Source organism: Barbus barbus (genome assembly GCF_936440315.1).
Source record: "Barbus barbus genome assembly, chromosome: 21".
Classification (NCBI taxonomy): Eukaryota; Metazoa; Chordata; class Actinopteri; order Cypriniformes; family Cyprinidae; genus Barbus; species Barbus barbus.
The window spans coordinates 31,289,543-31,311,791 of NC_136749.1; the positions used below are offsets into that span (position 1 = coordinate 31,289,543).

General features: G+C 43.7%; 1 protein-coding gene across 1 annotated transcript in view; it reads right to left on the reverse strand.

The window, feature by feature from the left end:
- vps13b (vacuolar protein sorting 13 homolog B) overlaps positions 1 to 22,249 on the reverse strand; it is a gene marked incomplete at its 3' end in the record, with an annotated part of 144,926 nt that overhangs the window by 84,826 nt on the left and 37,851 nt on the right. Inside the window, 3 exon segments of the mRNA XM_079445862.1 lie at positions 1,032 to 1,158; positions 1,237 to 1,352; positions 16,523 to 16,751. Of these exon segments, the coding sequence (XP_079301988.1) occupies positions 1,032 to 1,158; positions 1,237 to 1,352; positions 16,523 to 16,751 (472 nt within the window).

Here is a 22,249-nt window from a genome sequence, read left to right on the forward strand (position 1 = left end):
TAATAATTTAATACAATTATTTTTAATACTATAAAATTTCAATACTAATATTTATGTCCTAGTTTCTTCATTTTCAAATATTAAACAATCAAATTTTTATAACCACTTCTCATTACTAACCCAGTGAAATGGGCTGAGAACACTCCTGACGCCAATGACACGATGTTTGACTAGTTTTAAGTCTTTCTGTTTTAGTTCAACATTTAAAACTGTAATCTTCACGTGTACATGTAGACCACCAGAGACCTACAGTAGCCAGATCTGTGGAGAAACGCTTGAATCGGGTATTTTAAATCGAAATATCCTTGGTTCAAGTGAAAAGACAAGCGGTTAGGCATACAGCAAGCATAAAACAAATAAAACACACCAATTGAAATATGAGATAAAAAGGGAATTCTCTGGTAAAACTACTGGCGCAGGATCTGAAAAGTGGTTGGGGACACATTTTAAATCTCATCAGCCTCTCTTCACAATACAAAGCAGTTTCAAATGGCTTTTTAACAAGATACACATGGGATATCAAATGAACATCTACCAAACACCCGCAAATGAAGCCTTTTTAAACAGAACTTTGAAAACTGAAACTAAAATGCTGTTGCAAGCATGCATGACCGAAAACACATTTCTTCTTATTAAACAGAACTTGGATGAACAAACGGACACTAAGAACAAACGTTGTCTCCCTTTGAGCGAGGCTTCCTGCGTATGATCTACACATCTGTAATTGTGTGTGTGTGTGTTCAGGGTTCAGGTATACCCTACATTACGGGGACAAAATGTAAAGATGGCAATACCCAAAAATCTTGTTGGGACATTTTTTGGTCCCCATGAGGAAACAAGCTTATAAATCACACAGAATGAAGTGTTTTGAGAGTCTAAACATGCCTGTAGTTTTGTGTGAGGGTAGATTTAGCTAGAAAATACAGTTTGGACTGTAGAAAAACCACGGAATGGGCCTACGGAATGAACCCATAAAACATGGAAACCCAACAAGTGTGTGTGAGTGTGTTTAAGAGATAGAGTGTGTATACCTGTCACAGTCTTGGTCTTCACAGGGCTGCTGGTGTAGTCTGACGCCTGATTACTGGGTTGTTTGGTTAGTGGTGTGCTGCCAACAGATGCTTCATCCTCCCTCCTCTTCTTCATCACCATGGAAACCTGCAAGCATCACCCAGCATCAGCAATTTCAGTCACAAACACACACACACACACACACACACACACCCACAGTTGTACCTGTTGTGTCTGTCTGCTGCTGCTGCTGGTTCTCTGAGGTTGGAACAGCAGCCATGAGGACAGAACCGGATCCACATTGACAGCGATGCCCTGAACGCTCACCAACAGCACCGCACCTACAACACACACACACACACACACACACACACACACAGCACATCACTTCAGACGAGAGCTCAAAGCAACTGATATGCAGCCAAAAATAACATTTTTCTTCAATAAACGTCCATGAAACATCAGCCTCTCTGGTTCTTAAGCAATCATCTTTTCCCACAGTTCAGTGCTGAGGTCATGCGTCACGAGCGTGTGTGTGTAATGGCTCCCATGCCTTCGGGATTTACTGGGAACTCTCTGGCGTAAATCAGAACGCCTCAATCATCCGATAAGAGCGCTGATGAGCTCCCACTACTTCCAGATCGGCTTTGGATGCATCCGGGATCTTGTATGTCAGGCCCGCAGGCGCTGCTGTGTGCTCTGAGAGCCAATCAGCTTCCAGCATCACAAACGAGGAGCACAACATGAGCACGAGTGTGTGTGTGTGTGTATGTATGTATTAAAGGCTCATGTTTAACATCCTGTTGTGTGGCGCTGCCTTCAGCAGGCCGATCTGCTCTCTCTCCGCTCTCTTCCTTTAAGAGCTCTATTAAGGGAACTTTATGGTTTTAAGAGGCCGTGTGTGAGATAACGCTCAGAAACACACACATCCAGGCCACCTGCGGCCCCGTGCTCTCTTCCCAACATGGCTTGGGCCCAGCGCTATCCGCTATCATAAACACGCGCGGCACTTCAAAGCTCCGCACCCATTGAACACGCAGCCGTCTGGGAGACGAGCGCTTTGATGTAGCAGAGGCTGAGGGAGCGAGGACACTCCTGTCAGAGCAAAGCCTGTAACTCAGGAGTCATCTGCAGCGGCCCCGAGACTGTAAACAAGCAGCGGAGGAGACTGTGCTCTGGAGTCAATGCCACACACCTGCGACCGCCTCACATACACACACACACACACACTCACACACACACACACACACACACACTCACACACACACACACACACACACACACACACAATTCAATTCAGTTCAGAAAGCTTTATTGGCATGACAACAGTGGATTCTCCATTTAGGGCCGAATAACATTCCAGTTTGTGCTGGTTTTTAATGCTGTTTGTCCAATGGGTGATGTACTTGTGTTTTTCTGTGTTTATAATGTGTGTGAGTGTGTGTGTGTGTCCTGAGGCTGGCTGATCTCTGTGTGTGTGAGTGTGTGTGTGTCCTGAGGCTGGCTGATCTCTGTGTGTGTGAGTGTGTGTGTGTCCTGAGGCTGGCTGATCTCTGTGTGTGTGAGTGTGTGTGTGTCCTGAGGCTGGCTGATCTCTGTGTGTGTGAGTGTGTGTGTGTCCTGAGGCTGGCTGATCTCTGTGTGTGTGAGCTCAGTCAGTCTCAGCACCAGCTGAAGGAGGGGGCTCTTACTTACGCTCAGCTCTTGCTGTTTTAGGGCTTTGTAATGGTATGTGTTGGGGTCGCTTGTTTTTAGCTGTTTCCAGAATTTCAGGGCTCTTTTTGGAATGTTTAGAAGCAGAGGGTATTGGCCTAATTCTGCTCTGCATCCGTTGTTTGGAGTTTTTCTTTGGACTTTGAGTATTCTTTTACAGAAATCTAAATGTAGAGTTTCGATCGGGCGTTTTTCCCAATTTAAGAAGTCAAATTTTATAGAAGGACCCCACACTTCACTGCCATATAAAACAATTGGTTCAATTATAGATTTGAAAAGTTTGAGCCAGATTTGAGATCTGGAGCGTTTCTGGAACATCATTACTCTAGTTTTTTGGAGGTTGACCGTCAGGGCCCAGGTCTGACAGTAATCCTCCAGCAGATTCAGGCTGTCCTGAAGCCCCTCTTCAGTGGGCGACAGGAGGACCAGGTCATCTGCGTAGAGAAGACACTTTATCTCTGTGTCGTGTAGAGTGAGACATTTTGGAAGAAAGCCAGTTTGGCATTTACTCAAGGCATTGTGCTTCGTAAGGAAGTGTAACAGTCTGGTGTTTAAGATGCTACAGAACACCTTCCCCAGGTTACTGTTCACACAGATGCCTCGGTAGTTGTTGGGGTCTAGTTTATCTGCGTTCTTGTGAATGGGGCTGATGAGGCCCTTGTTCCAGATCTCAGGGAAGAACCCGACACACAGAACATCATTGAAGAGTTTTAGCATGGCCAGTTTGAAGCTTTGCTCTGTGTGTTTCAGCATCTCGTTCAGGATGCTGTCGACACCACAGGCTTTCTTGGGCTCAAGGACCCCTAATTTATCTTCCAATTCTTTCATTGTTATGGGGAAATCTAAGGGGTTTTGATTCGCTTTAATCGATCTTTCTAAATTGTTTAGTTTATTATTTCATTTTGATTCAAATTTTGCAAAAGTTGCATCAAACTTCACTGCAGGACTTCACATTTCTGCAGCATCATTAAAAAAAGTGTAACAAAACTCACAACACAGAAATTCATAGTTACAATTTCTACTCGTCTAGAAAAGCATTTCAGTCATTAAGTCTGTAGATCAAAAGACTTAAGATCTTGAGAAAAACAAATACAGTGTGACGGGACCTGAACACGTTACTTCTGGAAGAACACACACACACACACACACACACACAGCCTTTCATCTGCCTGATGTTATGCCAACACACAGACCAGCCAATCACAGAGCTCTCACAGTCTCATGCTGCACTGTGATTGGTGGAGTAAGTGAACTGAGAGAGCATCTGCACATCTGCACTCCTCTGAAAACACGACCATCATCATCACATCACGCCTCGTCTTTCATAACTGATGGAGGAGGAAGCAGAAACACACATCCCTATTCCACCATCAGAAGCTGTTCGACCACAGAAACAGATCTCTAGCCCGGCCCGTGTCCGACAGCTCATCAGAATTACTGACCCGAGTCCGACCCAAGCCCGTCTTTTTCCCCCTTCTCCCAAAACAGCTTATACTACTGTTTCAGCTATTAAAGTAGTTCAGTTTTGTACGTAATGGCAAAGTGATTATATTTCATTTCGTTTTTAGAAAAATGTTTGGAGCATTTTTTTGTTCGTTAAATATAAGTTTTTGTTTTTTAAAGTAACGACCAAGTGGCCAGCGGCATACAGTGAGCTGATTATAGTCTATGTTTGATCAATTTAACCTTCTCAAATCATCACGACTTGCCTAAAATAAACTCCATACATATAAAACAGTTCAAGCACATAATGTGTAAACGTTAAACCTTGATAAATGAGCGCTATATCCAATAGTTTGTGCGGAGAGCTCTGCAGGACGTCAGCGCGATCACTAGCATTTTTTTCAGTGGATACGCCATCATTGTGGCTCATAAAGATAAGAGTAATACATCATTCGGAACTGTAAAGGGTCTACTTTTATTTGTGTGCACTCACAATATCAACAAAACCTTGTGCTTTTATAAAATAAAGAAAATACTCACGATGCACTTTCTGCCGTCTCGTCTTGAACAGGAGCGCTTCATAAAAATGAACCGAAAGTCAGCGAATACATGCCTCACAGACATGATAAATATATCTATAGAAAGCTATAAATTACTACTTAACGAAATAAAACAAATCGAAAACAAATACTCTTTCATTATAATCATAATCCATAAAGATGCATTTCTCTCTAAAGGCACATCTAATGAGGAGACAGCGAGTCAGGATCTTCATCCTTGTGAAACGGACTCAGAAAACAGTACTTTATTAGTAAATAACTATTTCCCCCGGACACATTCATGGTTATGTTTGCTGGGGCTATGTGGCAAGCTTTAGCCTATTGTGTACGTTTGAAGGCAGAAGTCTTCAGCTGCGCTGACAGCACACTACTGCTGCGGGACACTAAACACCATTGAGCCACTCTTCACAGTCGCGGTAGCATGGCCTCGTGTTGTTTCCACCAGAGCGCCAATTTCTTTTCATCACTAATTGATGAACGTCTAAAATATAACAATAAGGAGAAGCCTAAAACAGGCCCGAGGCCCGGCCCGGATCTGAACTATGATGTGAAAATGAAAAAGAAGTCGGGGTCCATCGGGCCCGGGATGAAAAGCAGGGTTCTACGCAGAAACACACAACAGTGATCATCAGCCGTCTACACACTGGATCACGTGCTGCATGCAGCCCTTCACAAACAGTGAAAAGTGGATCAGATCAGATGACTGCAACTGCTAGAAATAAATAAAGAAATGTGGTTCTAATAAGCTCTGAAGGCACTGCTACTCTCCTGTAGAGGCGCAGTAATGCAGCGGCGTTAAACGTGCTGCTGATCAGGTGCATGTTCATCTTTGACTTGTGAAATCTGAGTCCCTCCATTTCTCCGTTCACTTCCTCCGAGCGGTGAGTGGGATCCCTGTGAAAATAAACTCAGCAGAGCTCCATGCAGCAGGATCTGAGCCGCGCCTGTTATTCAGCCCAGCTGCTGCGAGCGGAAACATGCACCGCTGCATTACATGACTCACTCCAGCTCAAACGCCAGAGACACTGCTGAGATATAACGTAAACCTGGACATCGGCTCTGAACGAGACTGACAGTGAACCAGAGCCTGACTCAGAGAGAAACACACGTCACAACATGAGAGCGAGAGAACATGAACACAGGAGAACTGAGGATTCAAACCCTGCACCACAGACGGGTCTACAGAGAGACAGACAGGTTCATGAGAGTTGAGTGAGTCTATCAGAGTTACGCCACAGACTCATTAAATCAGTTTCATCTAATTTACGGGGTTTAAAATTGAGACGAGATGTTTCTGTCGGAGAGTAAAATACAGCTGCAATTACAAACGTTACGCAGGAGAGATTATTTACGCTTTCCTATAGAGACGACATAGATGAGAGACACAGATACAGGAACACACGTCAGATTTACTGCAGGACACAAACACACCGACTGAGTGTGTATATGAGCAGTATAAGCAGTATAATGAGCAGTATATCACGCCGCAGACTCACTCGGAGGGGCGGGGCTTGAGGGAGGGGCAGGGCTTGACCTGTGCAGACTTTGAAATGCGTTCTGATTTAAAGACACTTCGATAACACAAACAACATCAGACAGACATGCACTGATCCACTACAACCAGCGGCAGGCCTACAGAGAGACACACTGAAACATATGGGGAGAGAGAGAGATGCACACATTTAGAGTGAGACTGTGTTGGTTTATTTGAGTAGAGAACGAGCCTGCGTGTGTTCTTTAGTAATTATGTATTTAGAGAGCGGGCAGCGTTTACACTGAGCCCATTAGAGCCGGAGAACAGCTCGGCTCCGAGAGCGTCACACGGTCACAGACGAGCACGGCTCAAGCGCTGGTGTCCGGCGGGACAAGCGAGCCGCCACAGGGGGGCAGTGATGTCACGAGGAAAGCACAGGGTCACAGAGGCTGCAGAGCAGTGCATGATGGGAGTCCTCACAGCTGTAAGTGCAGCAGGAAATAACAGTGCAAACTAAGGCCAGAACGTGTCGACTTAAAAATGAGCAGGAGAGAGTGGCACTGCGGACCACCCACAACTACGTTTACCAGCCAGCTAACTAACTAACTAACCGACTGACCGACCGCAGCAGCCAACACCTCGCCTGTCTCTCTCTCTACAGCTCCTGCTGAATACACCAGCCAGTGCAGGAGCTCGTACTGCACACACACACACACACACACACACACACTCTCTCTGTGGCGCTCCAGAGAGCTGCTGTTTTACAGGCCGCTTCAAACAGAACCCGTAATTACTCATAAGAACTCACAAACCGCTCACACACACTCATTACACAAGAACTCAAAACACACACACACAACAGCGACTAGAGCGTTAAGAGTCACATCATAGAAACAAGACTTTAATCTTTATAAAGCCAAAGTAACACACACACACACACATTTGTTCTTATGATGAAGACAGTCCATTATCTTCTGTTGTTTTAGTGCTGAGCTCTAGGGCTGTCAAAAACAAATGAGAATTTTGAATATTCATTGAATGTCAAATAAAAATACACATGAATGTACGGTGTGCGTCAGGCAGCTTTATCAGTGGCACACGAGATGCAATGATGATGTAAAGTGTGGTATTTGAATGCTTTTGTTAGTCTGTGCAGTTGAACACACTGGATGTGGCGCTGCTGCTCTGTTCATTCAGAAGAGAACATCAGTGCGGAGAAGATCTTGTTTACGGTGAAACTGAAACCAAGCCGTTCACACAGAACACATATTTATCACATTTTCTAGAGGGACATCTATCAGCGCTGCACTCGCGTCTCACACAACAGCCGTGTGTTTAGAAAGCATTGAAAAATTCATTTAAGTTCAACTTTAAAAAAAACATGTCTTTATGGTGGTTTTTCCCCATCCCACTGCATTTCATGTTTTTAAATGAAAAAGTACTCTTTGTGATCAGTCCTTTGTATTAAACTATACGTACATACATGATGCTGTTTTGTTTCTAATTAAGAAACTTAATTACATATGCTTTATGAACATTATTTTAAACATTATGCACTTTTTTCAAAGGTAGTCGTGTTATTTTATTGCTTTGAAGAAACGTGCATTAGAAATATTTTGCTCGATGCGCCCTCTTGTGGCTTCAGGAGAGAAGCCAAACGCTTGAAAACTGAAATTATGTTGGAATTTGAATATTAATAATATTTTAGTACAAAATTCTAATTTAATTTTTCAGCCATTTTGACAGCTCTACTGAGCTCTCACACAAACCTTTCTGCTCTCTATACTTGAACATGTAGTGGGTGTGGTCTGAAGGTAGCGGGCAGGTGTGGTCTAGGTCTAATGGGTGTGGTCTGAAATGAGTGGGTGTGGTCTGAATGTAGTGGGCGGGTGTGGTCTGGTCTAATATGAGTGGGTGTGGTCTGAATGTAGTGGGTGTGGTCTGGTCTAATATGAGTGGGTGTGGTCTGAATGTAGTGGGTGTGGTCTGGTCTAATGGGTGTGGTCTGAAATGAGTGGGTGTGGTCTGAATGTAGTGGGCGGGTGTGGTCTGGTCTTAATGTAGAGGGTGGGTATGTCTGAAATGGGTGGGTGTGGTCTGAATGTAGTGGGCAGGTGTGGTCTGAAATGAGTGGGTGTGGTCTGAATGGCCCTACACCAACCCTACACCTAAACTTAGCCCTCACAGGAAACTTTTTTTAATTTTTACTCATTTTGTATGATTTATAAGCCTTTTGAAAAATGGGGACATGGGGAAATGTCCTCATAAGTCACCTTCTCCTTGTAATACCTGTCACACCTGTGTCATTATACAAATTTATGTCCTCATATGTCACAAAAACACACACACACACACACACGATTAAGACTCATTCTGTTCTACACGTGAAGCCACGTCTCTCTCTGGTGTGGAGGTCACGGGGTCAGTGGTCCTAAAGGGAACATCCTGTCAGATCTTTGTTTAAAACGTCCTCTCAGAAATTCACATTCCATCACAGTGTTCCTACTGGCTGACTTCATTAATTACAGCAGAACTGTGCCCTAACGGCAGGCCTGTAATTAGTTTAATTAATTACAGATTAACCCATCGCTGCAGCGCTAATGCCTTCTTTCCGTCAGGGACTTGCCCTCCTCCAGACGCAGCGCTGGGAACGGCTCACCTTCAGCGATCAGGAGTGCGTCTGAGGGATCATGGGAAAGGGCCGGTTCTCAGCCCTCCCACATGGCCTCGTGTTTTGACATCTTCACTCGACCACGGAGACTCCAATCCGTTCCGCCAGCAGCACAGAAAACTACCTGCTGATGTCCGTGAGCGCATGTGACCCGCAGTTATCAGTTAGCTAGAATCACAAACTACAGCCCCGCGAACAAACCAAAGAGCCACAGCGGATTTAACACTATCAGCTCACTGGAGAAGAACCACCGCTGCAGGAAAACACTGAGAAAATGATCTGAAGAATATGAGCCGTGATCAATCATTTCACAGCCAAACGTCACATGAAAACTTTTCTGAAGACAGTCTGAGTGCTGTTTGCCAGCGTGAGATCAGACGACAATAACACACATCTCAAGAGCTGAGCTCCATCAGAACTGAATCCAGAGTGGCGATTCAATTAAAATCCAATTCCTGAATCTGATTTAGCAAAGCGGATGCAGATTTGCAATTTGAATGAATGAAGAAAAAGTCTGACAAAGTCTTGTTTGAACTGACATCATATTTAATCAATTAACTTATGTGCAACAGGATGGAAGATAGGGCTGAATAGATTATGACAAAAATCCTAATTATCGATTATTCCTTTGAAATTGTCATTGTGATTATTAATAATGATTATCACAATTTATACTGAATGATGTTTTCAATAGCTTTATGCCACTGTCTGAAGCAACTGCACGTCATATTTTTATATGCAAATAAACAAGCTAAAAACAATCTTCCTGTAAAGCTTGTATTGCTTCTCTGTAACATTAAGCCTCAAATGTCAGCAATACATTGGTTTGGTCTCTTGTAATTGTGCCTATGAACAATTACATTTACATTTAATAATTTTGCAGATGCGTTTATCCAAAGCAATTTACAAATGAGGACAATAGAAGCAATGAAAACAACAAAAGAGCAACACTATATAAGTCCTGGATAGTCTAATGCAGTACACACAGCAAGGTTTTGTTTTAATAAATAAAAAGAATAAAAGTAGATAGAAAAGAGAGCTAAAGCTAGTGCTAGAGGATCGTTATTTTTTCTGTTCATATTAAATAAAAAGAAAACAAGTAGATGGAATAAAAATAGAATAGAGAGCTCTAGTGTTAGAGGGTCAAGTGTAGATTACCTAATTGTGGCATCTATAATTGTAATCACAACTAGAAATGCGATTAATTGTGCAGCCCTAATGGAAGAGCATTTAATTTCCCAGAATGCACCAACTGTAATTCTTTCCTGCCATTTTAATTCAACTTCTTGTGTTATGGCTAATTCAATCTATATTCATATTTATGAATTAAAGTTCTTCAGTTCTGAATTTTTCCAAACCCTGATCTCAACAGGTGGTCAGTCGCTCCTGAGAAACTTCCACCGGACACTGAATGTCTGAGAGCCACTGCATCTCTGTGGGAAATGAATCCTCTATCCTGGGAATTAAATTACATCCAGTAGCTGAGAGGAAAGATCAGGTTTCCAGCTTTGAGCCTGAGACAGAGAGCGAAACCTTCACACCCAAACACATGAAAGCAGACGATGAGGAATCATTCAGTTAAGAAGTTCAGCACTTTTATAGTTTCATCCCTCTATCTGATGAGAGCATAAGTATTGGAGCAGTTGCCTCACAGGTCTTTCTAAGTGATCAGCTGTGTCCTGTTGCATTAATTCTTCAGATATTAAAAGCAGGGAATGTGTCGTATCAGTTATATCCATTACTTCTGTATTCTGAATCTTGCATTCGATGATGATACACAAACCAGGATGAAGACGAGGGAGCTGACTTTGAGAGAAAAGCAAGCAATTTGGATGCTAAAAGAAAAGAGGAAGTCAGTTAGAGCTCTAGCAAAAACAAAGGGCATGGAGAAATCAAGAGTTTGGAAACCACCAGCAACACCAGCAACCAACAACGACCTGATCGGCTGAGAAAACAACAGTAGCTGATGACAGACAAATCATAAAAGCTGTGAAAATGAATCCTAAAAGACGTGTCTGTAAAATCAGCAACAACTTCCAGAAAGCTGGGGTGATGCTCTGACAATCTACTGTCCTCAGGAGACTTTGACACAGAATTACAGATGCTACACAGCAAGATGCAGACCTCTGACCAGCACCAAACATAGAAAGACAAGAGTAGAGTTTGCAAAAAAGCACAAAGGTGAGCCAGAAGAGTTTTGAAGCTGTGTTTATGGACCGATGAGACAAAGATGAACCTTTATCTAAGTGATGGGAAAGCACTAATGTGGAGAAAGAAAGGGAACTGCAATGATCCCAAGCATACAGCCTCATCTGTAAAGCATGGTGGAGGTGGTGTCATGGCATGGGCATGCATGGCTGTCTCTGGAACAGGCCCTCTCAACTTTACTGATGACTTAATGTATGATGACAGCAGCAGAATGTATTTGGAAGGGTACAAAACCATCTTGCCTACCAATATTCAAGAAAATGCCACCAGATTCATTGGGAAGTGCTTCATATTGCATCAGGACAATGACCCAAAACACCCTGCAGTTCAGTCAAGGAGTTTATAAGAGCAAAGAAATGGAAAGTGTTAGATTGCTCAAGTCAATCTCCAGATTTAAATCTGATTGATCATGAATTTCAGCAGCTGGAGAGGAGAGTAAAGGCAGAAACTCCCCAAAACAAGCAACAATTGGGATTGTCTGCATTAAAGGCTGGGAAAAGTATTTCAAAGGATGAGAGCAAGAGTCTGGTGATGTCTATGGGTCACAGACTCACTGCTGTGATTGTGTGCAAGGGATCTGCAACTAAATAATAGCTTTTAATCTTTTATATCTGCCTTATGTTCAACTGCTCCAATACTTATGCTCTCATCAGATAGAGGGATGAACTCTAAAAGTGCTGCTCTTTTTATTTGGTAAAACATGTATGTGTTGAAACGGCTAATAATAAAATGTGACATTCTGTAGTTTTGTCTCATATTCATCTTTTAATCATATTTGTAAATGTCTTGACTCCACAGCCAACAGAGCAATTTTGTCTTTACTGTTCAAATACTTTTGGAGGGGACTGTATGTTTTTACCAATCATTTTCATCTTCTTTTCTATGTGGTTATAATTCCCTTGCAATTCAAAATGTATTTTGTCATGCCAGTTGTGCTGTCAGAGCATCTCTGAGACATTCACAATCCACTAATTTACATTTATACATTTAGCATTTAGCAAAGCGACTTACATTGCATTCAAGTTACAGTTTTTACATTTTATCAGCTCTTGCTTTCCCTGTGCCATGCTCTACTATTTGAGCTACAGGAAAGCTAATGAGCCGCCGTTTGGACTCCACAGCTCGCTCTGCATCTCACAACCGTTTCCTGAAGCACCCGATTCTTCGTCTCTTAAACGTCAGATCAAACGCTGTGTTTTTTCCAAAGGCCTCCGCTAATAGACGAGCAAATCTCACACACATGCTGAAACACAGAGAACATGAATTCCTGCCACTTGCTGCATCTGCACTTCCAAAAAACCAAATGATGAAACGGGTCTTTGGTTTTACGAGAGTCATGCAAGCTTGCATCGATCTGTTGAAGAAAGACATGCCACCCAAAAGCAGCAGCACATGTCAGAGCGTGATGCGTGTCTGCAGGCCGGAGACAAGACGTCAAGCACCATCAGTTCTGCCTCGATGAACAGATTAAAGCAGCCAAAGGTGAACGAGAAAGCCAAAAAACACAACCGCAAGAAAGACGAAGGTCTGAAGACATTCAGAATGATGGTGGTCCTCCACGAGGAGAGAAAAGACGACTGGAGCTTCCAAACATGACCAAACGGACTACATCACTACATAACCGACATCACAGGCAACGTTTACGAGTCTCACTACATACTTGAATCTCAAGCCACTTAATTCAGTGTCTTTCATGTGATTTTAATAAAACACACAACTAATCAAATTCATAGCAGTGAAGAGAGAGGGGCAGGTTTGAGGAGAGCAGAGCAGGAGTGTGTTTACATGAGGGATGGAGGGAGCTGTTAATAGAGATCAGAGCTAACGGACTCACAGCAGCCCGGAGCCCCACGCAGCCGTCCAGCCGGAGATCTGGTTTCAGGCCGGGGTGTTTGTGGGGCGATCAAAGCCTCGTCAGGCCCGATCCACCTGCCGTCATTATTCTACTGCCTCAAACACGGAGCGACGCGGCCCAGCTGTAGCTCTGACGCTCTCATGAAGCTGATGCAGCTCCGCTAACACCAGAAACACCGCACTCAATGCATTCAGAATCTCACTCGATCTGTGGAAATGAACATTAAAGGCATCTTTGTTCTGCCGTTCCCATAACTCCAAACGCAGCTCTCCCCCGAACATCTTCTGCATTCGACCCCTGCGTTTGATTAAATGTAGCATTTTGAAATCCCAGAGTACTGAGAAAGACATAAATCAGACTCTCACAGCTGCACGAGCGCCTGAGGAGAACACATGCGCCCCCGCTCCGTCTTGCGCTCTTTTTCTATCATCATAAAGCTGGACTCGCCTCGCGGTTCCCTGGGGACGAAAAGAGAGAGTCGGAGACAGAGAGAGAGACACCTGCAGCCCTCGGCTCGCACTGCACACCCATAAAATACCCAACATCCCCCACTGCACTAATCCACAGGCCACCAAACTCCTGCTGCCAGATGTGTAACGAGCGCGCAGCACACTACCGCAAGTGCACTGCCTGCAGTATGCATCCTCAGTATGCATGGCACGGAATACTCACAGCAAGTGACATACTGTATCCCACAATGCAATGCATTTGCCCTGTGACAGAAGCTAAAGGCTGTTTGTCAATATGCGTTCTTCAGCGATCTTGTGTTCTCGTTCTACGTTATCATTAACTATCAAAGTTTAGTTCCAATTCTCAAGAACGCAAGTACAGAGGACGCATGAAAGTTCCCGGATGTGTTCTTGATATCGAGGATGGATTGAGTGCAGACTTGAGAGAATGAACCGTTAGAAATCCCAGAAGATGCTGCGGGCGGCCGGTGTACGGAAGCCTGGAAGCTTTACACTCGCTCTCGCAAATACTTGACGGCTCTTGAAGTTGAAAGTAAACATTTATCGTTTTGTTTTGCTTAATTTTAATAAAGTTATAAGGTCAGGAGAAAGTCTGCATTTTATTAAAATGAATCTTAACAGTTAAACATAACGCTGTAAAATAAAACACAATACAATTATATGAAAGTAAAATCCATAATAGTATGAAATGTTTTAATAAGTTATGACATTTTGTAATGTAATATTTATTGTTCATTGGCCGCTGCTTATGCGGTCAGTTAAGCAAGAACGCAGTCCATCTCAGTTCTCATAAGTGTGTGTCCTGTGTCCTTCCGAGGAAGCTTGGCAAGACCGGTCTCTGCGTTCTTGGAATTGAGAAACAGCTAAAGGCTCAACTGAATTAGACTTCAGAAAGCCGCTGCTCTGGCTAGTTCTAGGGTCACAGATAGAGGTGTGATTCTCACCTAATAAAAACAAACCACTAAATACAACCGCACGCATTATCGAGACGATAGCTGGAGGATTTAAACATGCAACACAACGCGATCATGTGACGCGAGCAGCATTTTAACACTGATTCAAATGGTTATTGTTGTATAGTTATGCTGCATCACATACTGAAAAGTGTGCAGTGCACAAACTAGATCGCTGCATTCATTCATCACTCATAACGTCAGAACAGATGCCTGGAAACGAGCGAGAGCCGCTGTACGGCGAAGGGTTAACGCTCAGCGTAAAATCACTATATGTCCATAAAAGAGGCGTTTCAAAGCCGCGCAGCCGGGATCCTTTTGTGATAAATCCAACGCCTTTAATTGCCTTTAATTTATTAGTGTGTTCCAACCATTAAACAGGAACATATTGGTCTGCGTCTACGGGAGTTTAACAAGTACAGAACTCCCATTTTCTAAGTAAATTGGAATTTCTTTTTAATTCACTGGTAAACAATCGAATGGAAAGCAGATGTAGCGCAGCGAAGCCCATCCTAATGCCGACTGCGAGAGCCAGAGATGCAGAAGGGCCTGGGAATTATTTAAATGTCATTTCAAGGTAATTAAACGTTACAGTTTGAAGAACGCTTTGAGGTTCAAGTGCTCAGGAAAGGAGTGAAGGAAGATAAAGACACAAGAAAAGAGCGAGCGCGAGAGCGGGAACGCTTCCAAGCACATCTGGGCCTCCGCGGCTCTCCAGTTCAGCGCAAGATTGTGAAAAAGATTATTATGGAATTCATAAATGCCGAACATTTAGAAATATTACTGGGCAGATTAAAGGCGAACGCTGCTATATAATGTTATAAAGCATCTCTTGAAGTATTGGAGAGAAACGCACAGAAAGCTCCTCTGAATGTGACCGTGTCAGAGATCTCGCTTGTTCTCGGAGCACAGCTAGTCAGCACATCAGCATCATGTCTGAGAGCGATCACAACTGATGAAAACACACTCACTATCCAGTATTTCTCCTGAGACGTCACGTGATAGACTCTGATCAACTATGAGCACACAAACACACGTCAGCAGCTCTGTGACTGACAGGCCATCAAAGAGTCCAGCTCAGGACTGATTGGTCCAGCATGACTTTCTTTCTTTGATATTTAAAACAATAATGTGAACCAAGCAACACCGGACCCCACTGACTTTCATTATTTGATCAAAAACACAGTCATTTCTCCAAATATCTTCATTTGCGTTCCACTGAAGAAAGAAAGAAAGTCGTCCAGGTCTGAATGTCATGTGAATGACGACAGAACGATCCTGTTTGGGAAAACGGTTTAGCAATGAGAGATTCTTGGATGTGGTGTATGCATAGCTGTAAATGAGAGAAAACACCAGGGTTTTACTGCGTTTGATGAGCTTCACACTGAACGAGAGCGAAGCGGACACAAACACTGCGCTGCGAGCGATCAGTGGGATTCTGGGAAGAATCTCTTCCACCTCTTTAATGATTTCTGTTCAAAACAGACTTTTAATATCTCAAATATGTCTCAGTTTTATGAGTGTCTGCTCTTGATAAAACACGGTAAATCTCTGGAGCCGAGCGCAGGTAGTCATATTAAACACACAGACAAAGACTGATGCATTCTGGGATCATCTGTGGAGGACACCAGCTCACCTAACTTCTCTCTCAAACTAGTAGTCTGTCAGGATCTCAACACAGATGAACTTCAGAAGAAAATCAACACCTGCTGCACTAACCTGAAGACATGATCGGCTCAGGTGAGGCTACAGCAATCTGTCTCTCTCTGAATTTAGTGATAAAACTGACAGAATTTGAAATCTGAGACTTTGTTTCATTTCATAGAACTTATTGTGATTCTTGGATAGCAGGAGCTACAAATAATGTTTAGTGAAGTTTTGTTCACACATCACCTGAAAACAGCACAGACTAAGAGATGGACCTTAGCGTTTATGAATGGAGCATCAATGCTCTGAACTCCACAGCTCAGGACGGTCTCAGTGAATGGATATGAATGACTGAAGCCTCGGAGGACACAGCAGAATAATGCTGATCTACTGCCAGAGCAGCATGAGCTCCTCCAGATGAGTCTGGATCCTCTCAAGGATTCTGTCTTCTCTACCTAAACATCCTATTGAGTTTTTCCTCCAGCTGCTGACTGGCGGTTTACAGATATGCAGGCATGTTTCATCAGAGGTTTAAAGATCTTGCCTGTGGTGTGTGATATGATCGGAGCGATCTGAGACGTCTCACCGGGGTTGTGCGCGTGCTCCTGCTGCGGGAGCTGCAGAGAGATCTGGAGGAGATCAGGAGACAGCAGAGACTCCGGCTTACGGCTCCCGCTCAACCAGCGACTCGTGTGAAGATCCGTGGTATCAGACGGACCCTGGACCAGCGGAACCAGGTGATGCTTCTGGCCCTCACACACACACACACACACACACACACAAACACATTAATAACCTGCAGTATTTCCCATTTGTAAAAACAAAAACAAATGAACAACGAACATTCAGCTCTGTTCAACACATTACAGGGTTAAAGGTCACATGATTTTACAGACTTAATTCAACTTAAAACAGACTCTTGATTTTCTCAGATACATAAATGCAAGATCTTCCATGTTAAAATTAAAAATATCTAACTATAATTACATTGTCATTTAGCAAATGCTTTTATCCGAAGCAACTTACAAATGATGACAACAGAAGCAATCAAAACCCACAAAAGAGCAATAATATGCAAGTGCTGTGACAAGTCTCGGTTAGCCTAACAACACAACTACACATAGCAAGGTTCTGTGTGTTTTTGTTTTATGTAACAAAAAGAAAACAAGTAGATAGAATAGAAAAAGATAGAGCAAGCTAGTGTTAGGCTGTTTACACTGGTGCGTTTTTGTTTTAAAACGCATAACTTTTGGTACGGATACGCCTATCATTTACACTACTCAGGCATTTTCGAGGTCGAAAACAGAGACTTTTGCAAATGCTGCAGACCCTGTTTTAGTTTGAAAACTCCGGGGTTGTGTTTCAGTGTAAACGGACCAAAACGGAGACTTCTGAAGACGATGCCATGGCTGCCCACGTTCGCTCTGCGTATTCTTGAGGACCGTGTAAACAATAACAGCATGCTCATTGTTGTACTCATAGATATGTATCGGGAAAGCCGATTTGTCACCAGCAGAGACGGACTACAGCTGCGTAAGTGTTTTGAATAACTTGTTTGAAGTTCTGTTGTTTTAATAATTTACTTGCTACTAGGAAGGAATAGTTCGTTTCTACCTATCTCTACTCTGCATTTTCGCTGTTTTTTCTGTTAATTGCACTTACTGGAAATTAGAATAATTTGCGCCTCAGGTGAGAACGAGCCTTTGTGTTTGTGCAAAGTGTTAGTTTAGTCTTGAGCTATCTAGCAGTCCTTTAACCTTATTGGCTGGGCTGATCAGAAGCCGGCAACAGCTGTTTTCACTCTAGTTTCTTAGACTGTATTTAGTTGATGTCAGAGCGCTGACGCGGAAGCGTCAGCGGAAGCGTTCAGTCTCCTCGTGTGAAGACCAACGAGTGTAAAGACAGACGACTTTTTCCTGCGCGACTTTGACCGAGCAACGACACCGAGCACACACTTAAGTATCCTTATATCTTCCCTCACGCTTTCCTATCCTCTATCATGTGTTTCCAAACCATTCCAGTTCTCTCTCTACCTCGCTCTAAAAATACATGCAGAAGGTCACGTAACCCTGCCAACCTGCGCAATATCTCTACATCTTCCACTGCACCTCTTTCTTTCTCTGTAGGTCTTTGGAATTGCCAGTCAGCTGTCAACAAAGCCGACTTCATTTCTGCATTTTCCTTACATTCCACACTCAGCATCCTGGGCTTGACTGAGACCTGGATTCGTCCAGAAGACACGGCAACCCCAGCTGCTCTCTCTCACAATTTCTCTTTCTCTCACACCCCTAGGCAAGTTGGCCGGGGTGGGGGCACTGGCTTGCTCATTTCTAACAATTGGAAATACTCTACCCACTCTCCCCTAGGCAATCTCAACTCATTTGAATCGCATGCTGTTACTGTGACAGCTCCTATAAGACTCCAGATTGTGGTAATCTATCGTCCGCCGGGCCAAATACCACCAACCTTCCTAGACGAGCTGGACGGACTGCTGTCGTCTTTCATGGAGGATGGGACTCCACTCTTAGTCTTCGGCGATTTCAACATCCACCTAGACAGGCCTTATGCTACAGACTTCCAGTCACTCCTAGCTTCATTTGATCTCAAACGCCTCACCACTACTAGCACGCACAAATCTGGTAACCAACTCGACTTAATTTATACACGCAATTGTTCTACAGATAACATTCTGGTACAACCACTCCATATCTCTGACCATTTCTTCATTACATTTACGTTACATTTTGCAACTCAGGTGCCACCATCTCCCTTACCGGTTACTTTCAGACGCAACCTACGCTCCCTTTCCCCCTCCCTTCTTTCCTCTGTAGTATCCTCCTCTCTTCCCTCGCCTACCCATTTCTCTTCTCTGGATGTAAATGCCGCCACTGACACTTTATGCTCTACCTTAACCTCTTGTCTAGACGACATCTGTCCTCTCTCCTCTAGGCCAGCACGGGCTACTCCTTCTAACCCCTGGTTATCCGATGTTCTTCGTGAGAATCGGACCAAACTCAGAGCGGCAGAGAGAAAATGGCGCAAATCAGACGATCCGTCGGACCTGAGTAGGTATCAGTCTTTGCTTTCATCTTTCTCTACTGAAGTCCACACTGCCAAATCCTCACATTTCCACAACAAGATCACCAGCGCTCCAGACATGCGTAATCTCTTCAGAACATTTAATTCTCTCCTCTGTCCCCCTCCTCCACCTCCCACCACTTTGATAACCGCTGATGACTTTGCCTCTTTTTTCACAGACAAAACTAGAACAATCAGCAACCAGTTCTCAACTCCGCAGGACCTCCGATCAACCACATCCACCGCTCCAGCTCCCATCTTCTCCTTCAGTCCTCTCACCGAGGCAGAAGTATCCAAACTTCTCCTCTCCAGCCATCCTACAACATGTCCTCTCGACCCGATCCCCTCACATCTTCTCCAAACAATCTCTCCCACACTCTTACCGGCACTCACACACATTATCAACACATCTCTCCTCACAGGCATCTTCCCCACAGCATTCAAGCAGGCTCGGGTAACCCCACTGATCAAAAAACCTACATTAAATGCTTCTCTTTTAGATAACTACAGACCTGTCTCTCTCCTTCCATTCATAGGGAAAACACTCGAACGAGCTGTCTTCAACCAGCTCTCGCGGTTTCTTTCACAGTACAACAAGCTGGATGCTAAACAGTCAGGTTTCAGGAGTGGCCATTCAACAGAGACTGCGCTACTCTCAGTCACTGAAGCCCTACGAACTGCAAAGGCTGATTCCAAATCGTCAGTCCTCATTCTGCTGGATCTCTCTGCTGCTTTTGACACTGTCAATCATCAGATTCTCCTGTCTACACTCTCTTCACTGGGCATCACTGGAATTCCACTTCGCTGGTTTGAATCCTATCTCACCGGTAGATCCTTCAGGGTGGCCTGGGGAGGGGAGGTATCCAAACCACATCAACTGATCACTGGAGTTCCTCAGGGATCGGTTCTTGGACCCCTCCTCTTCTCCACGTACACTACATCGCTGGGTCCCATCATACATGCACATGGCTTCTCCTATCACTGCTATGCCGATGACACGCAGCTCTATCTCTCTTTTCAACCAGATGACCCAACGGTAGCTGCACGGATCTCAGGCTGCCTGGCGGACATCTCGGCATGGATGAAAGAACATCACCTACAGCTCAACCTGGCAAAGACGGAACTTCTGGTCTTCCCTGCCACTCCGACTCTACGGCATGACTTCACGATTCAGTTCGGCTCATCAATGATTACCCCATCAACTTCGGTCAGAAATCTTGGTGTAATCTTTGATGACCAGCTGACCTTCAAAGAGCACATTGCAAAGACTGCTCGTTCCTGCAGGTTTGCACTACACAACATCAGAAAGATCAGGCCCTTTCTGACAGAGCATGCTGCGCAACTTCTTGTCCAGGCCCTGGTTGTTTCTAGACTGGACTACTGCAATGCTCTTCTGGCTGGTCTGCCATCAAACGCAATTAAACCTCTACAAATGATTCAGAATGCAGCGGCACGACTGATCTTCAACGAGCCCAAAAGAGCGCATGTTACACCACTCTTCATCTCCTTGCACTGGCTACCAGTGGCAGCTCGCATCCAGTTCAAGTCACTGATGCTTGCGTACAGATCTACCACAGGCTCTGCACCCTCCTACTTCCACTCACTATTACGAACCTACATCCCCTCCAGAAGTTTGAGATCTGCTAGTGAGCGACGCCTTGTGGTACCATCACAGAGAGGCTCAATATCACTCTCCAGAACATTCTCGTTCACCATTCCTGGCTGGTGGAATAATCTTCCCACCCCTATCCGGAACGCCGGATCTCTGGCAACCTTCAAGCAACAACTGAAAACTCATCTCTTTCGGCAGTACTTGACTTCATCCTAAACTTAAAAAAAAAAAAAAAAAAAAAAACTTTCCTTCTATCTTTCTCTCCACCTACTAGTTTGTACTTATTTGAACAATGACTGAGACTTGGTGTTACGAGCACTTCCTCTGTCTGACTGCCTCTTCAAGATGAATCGCTTTTTGTATTCCCCAATTGTAAGTCGCTTTGGATAAAAGCGTCTGCCAAATGACTAAATGTAAATGTAAATGTAAATGTATAGATAGATTCCCCATTAGACCGCTCCACGCATGCAGACACGTCCGCCATTTAAATAATAGGGATCTATCTAGACATATCTATGGTTGTACCTGCATGAATGGTCACATGACATGCGTCTTCGGTTGTGTAGTGTAGACGAGGATCGTTTCTGAAACGCAGTGCAGACGAGGATCGTTTTCATTTTAAAACGAAAACGTACTAGTGTAAACAGGGCCTTAGAGGCATTTTTTAAGAAAACAAGCAGTTTTGAATTAGAATAGAGAGTGCTAGAGTTAGAGGGTCAAATAAAGACGGAAGAGATGTGTTTTAGCCGTTTCTTGAAGATGGCTTATTATTAGATGGCTAATTATACTTTACTCTGAAAATATATTATTTTACATTACACTAGAAACAGTTAAGTCTCTCTAATGCTGTACAGTATAATGTTTGAGTAGTAAATCACTGAGACTCAAAGAAAATAAATCCCGGGAATGTGCCATAAAAACAAAAAATACACCAAACACAGGCTCACTTGTGCTGTGTATGAAAACAGGACTGTGCTGTTATGAACAAAGGCTTTGAGCGTGTATGGAAGTGTGTGTGTTTGTGTGTGTCTGAGTATGAGAGTGTGTGTGTGTGTGTGTGTGTGTGCATGTTTATGTGGTTTATGAGGACACAAATTTGTATAATGACATGGGTAAGACAGAGGTATTACAATATGAAGGTGGTTTATGAGGACACTGCCTATGTCCCCGTAATTCAAAAGGCTTAAAAAACATACTAAATGGTGTTTTTTTTTAAATCTAAAAATGCACAAAGTCTCCTGTGAGGACTAAGTTTAGGTGTAGGGTTGGTGTAGGGCAATAGCACACACAGTTTGTTCAGTATAAAAACCATTACGCCTATGGAGAGTCCCCATAAACCACAAAAACCAACATGTGTGTGTGTGTGTGTGTGTGTGTCTGAGTGAGTGTGAGTGTGACCAATAATGTAAGAGTTTCACTTCTTCATCTCAGAAAAACTGAAAGTGCTCAGCATTGGATGGGCTTGAAACTACTGGGGAAATTAGCACTTCTTCTATCAGCTGACCATTCAGTATCCCACTCTGTTTTGATTAACTTTTCAATCTCAGAGGATAT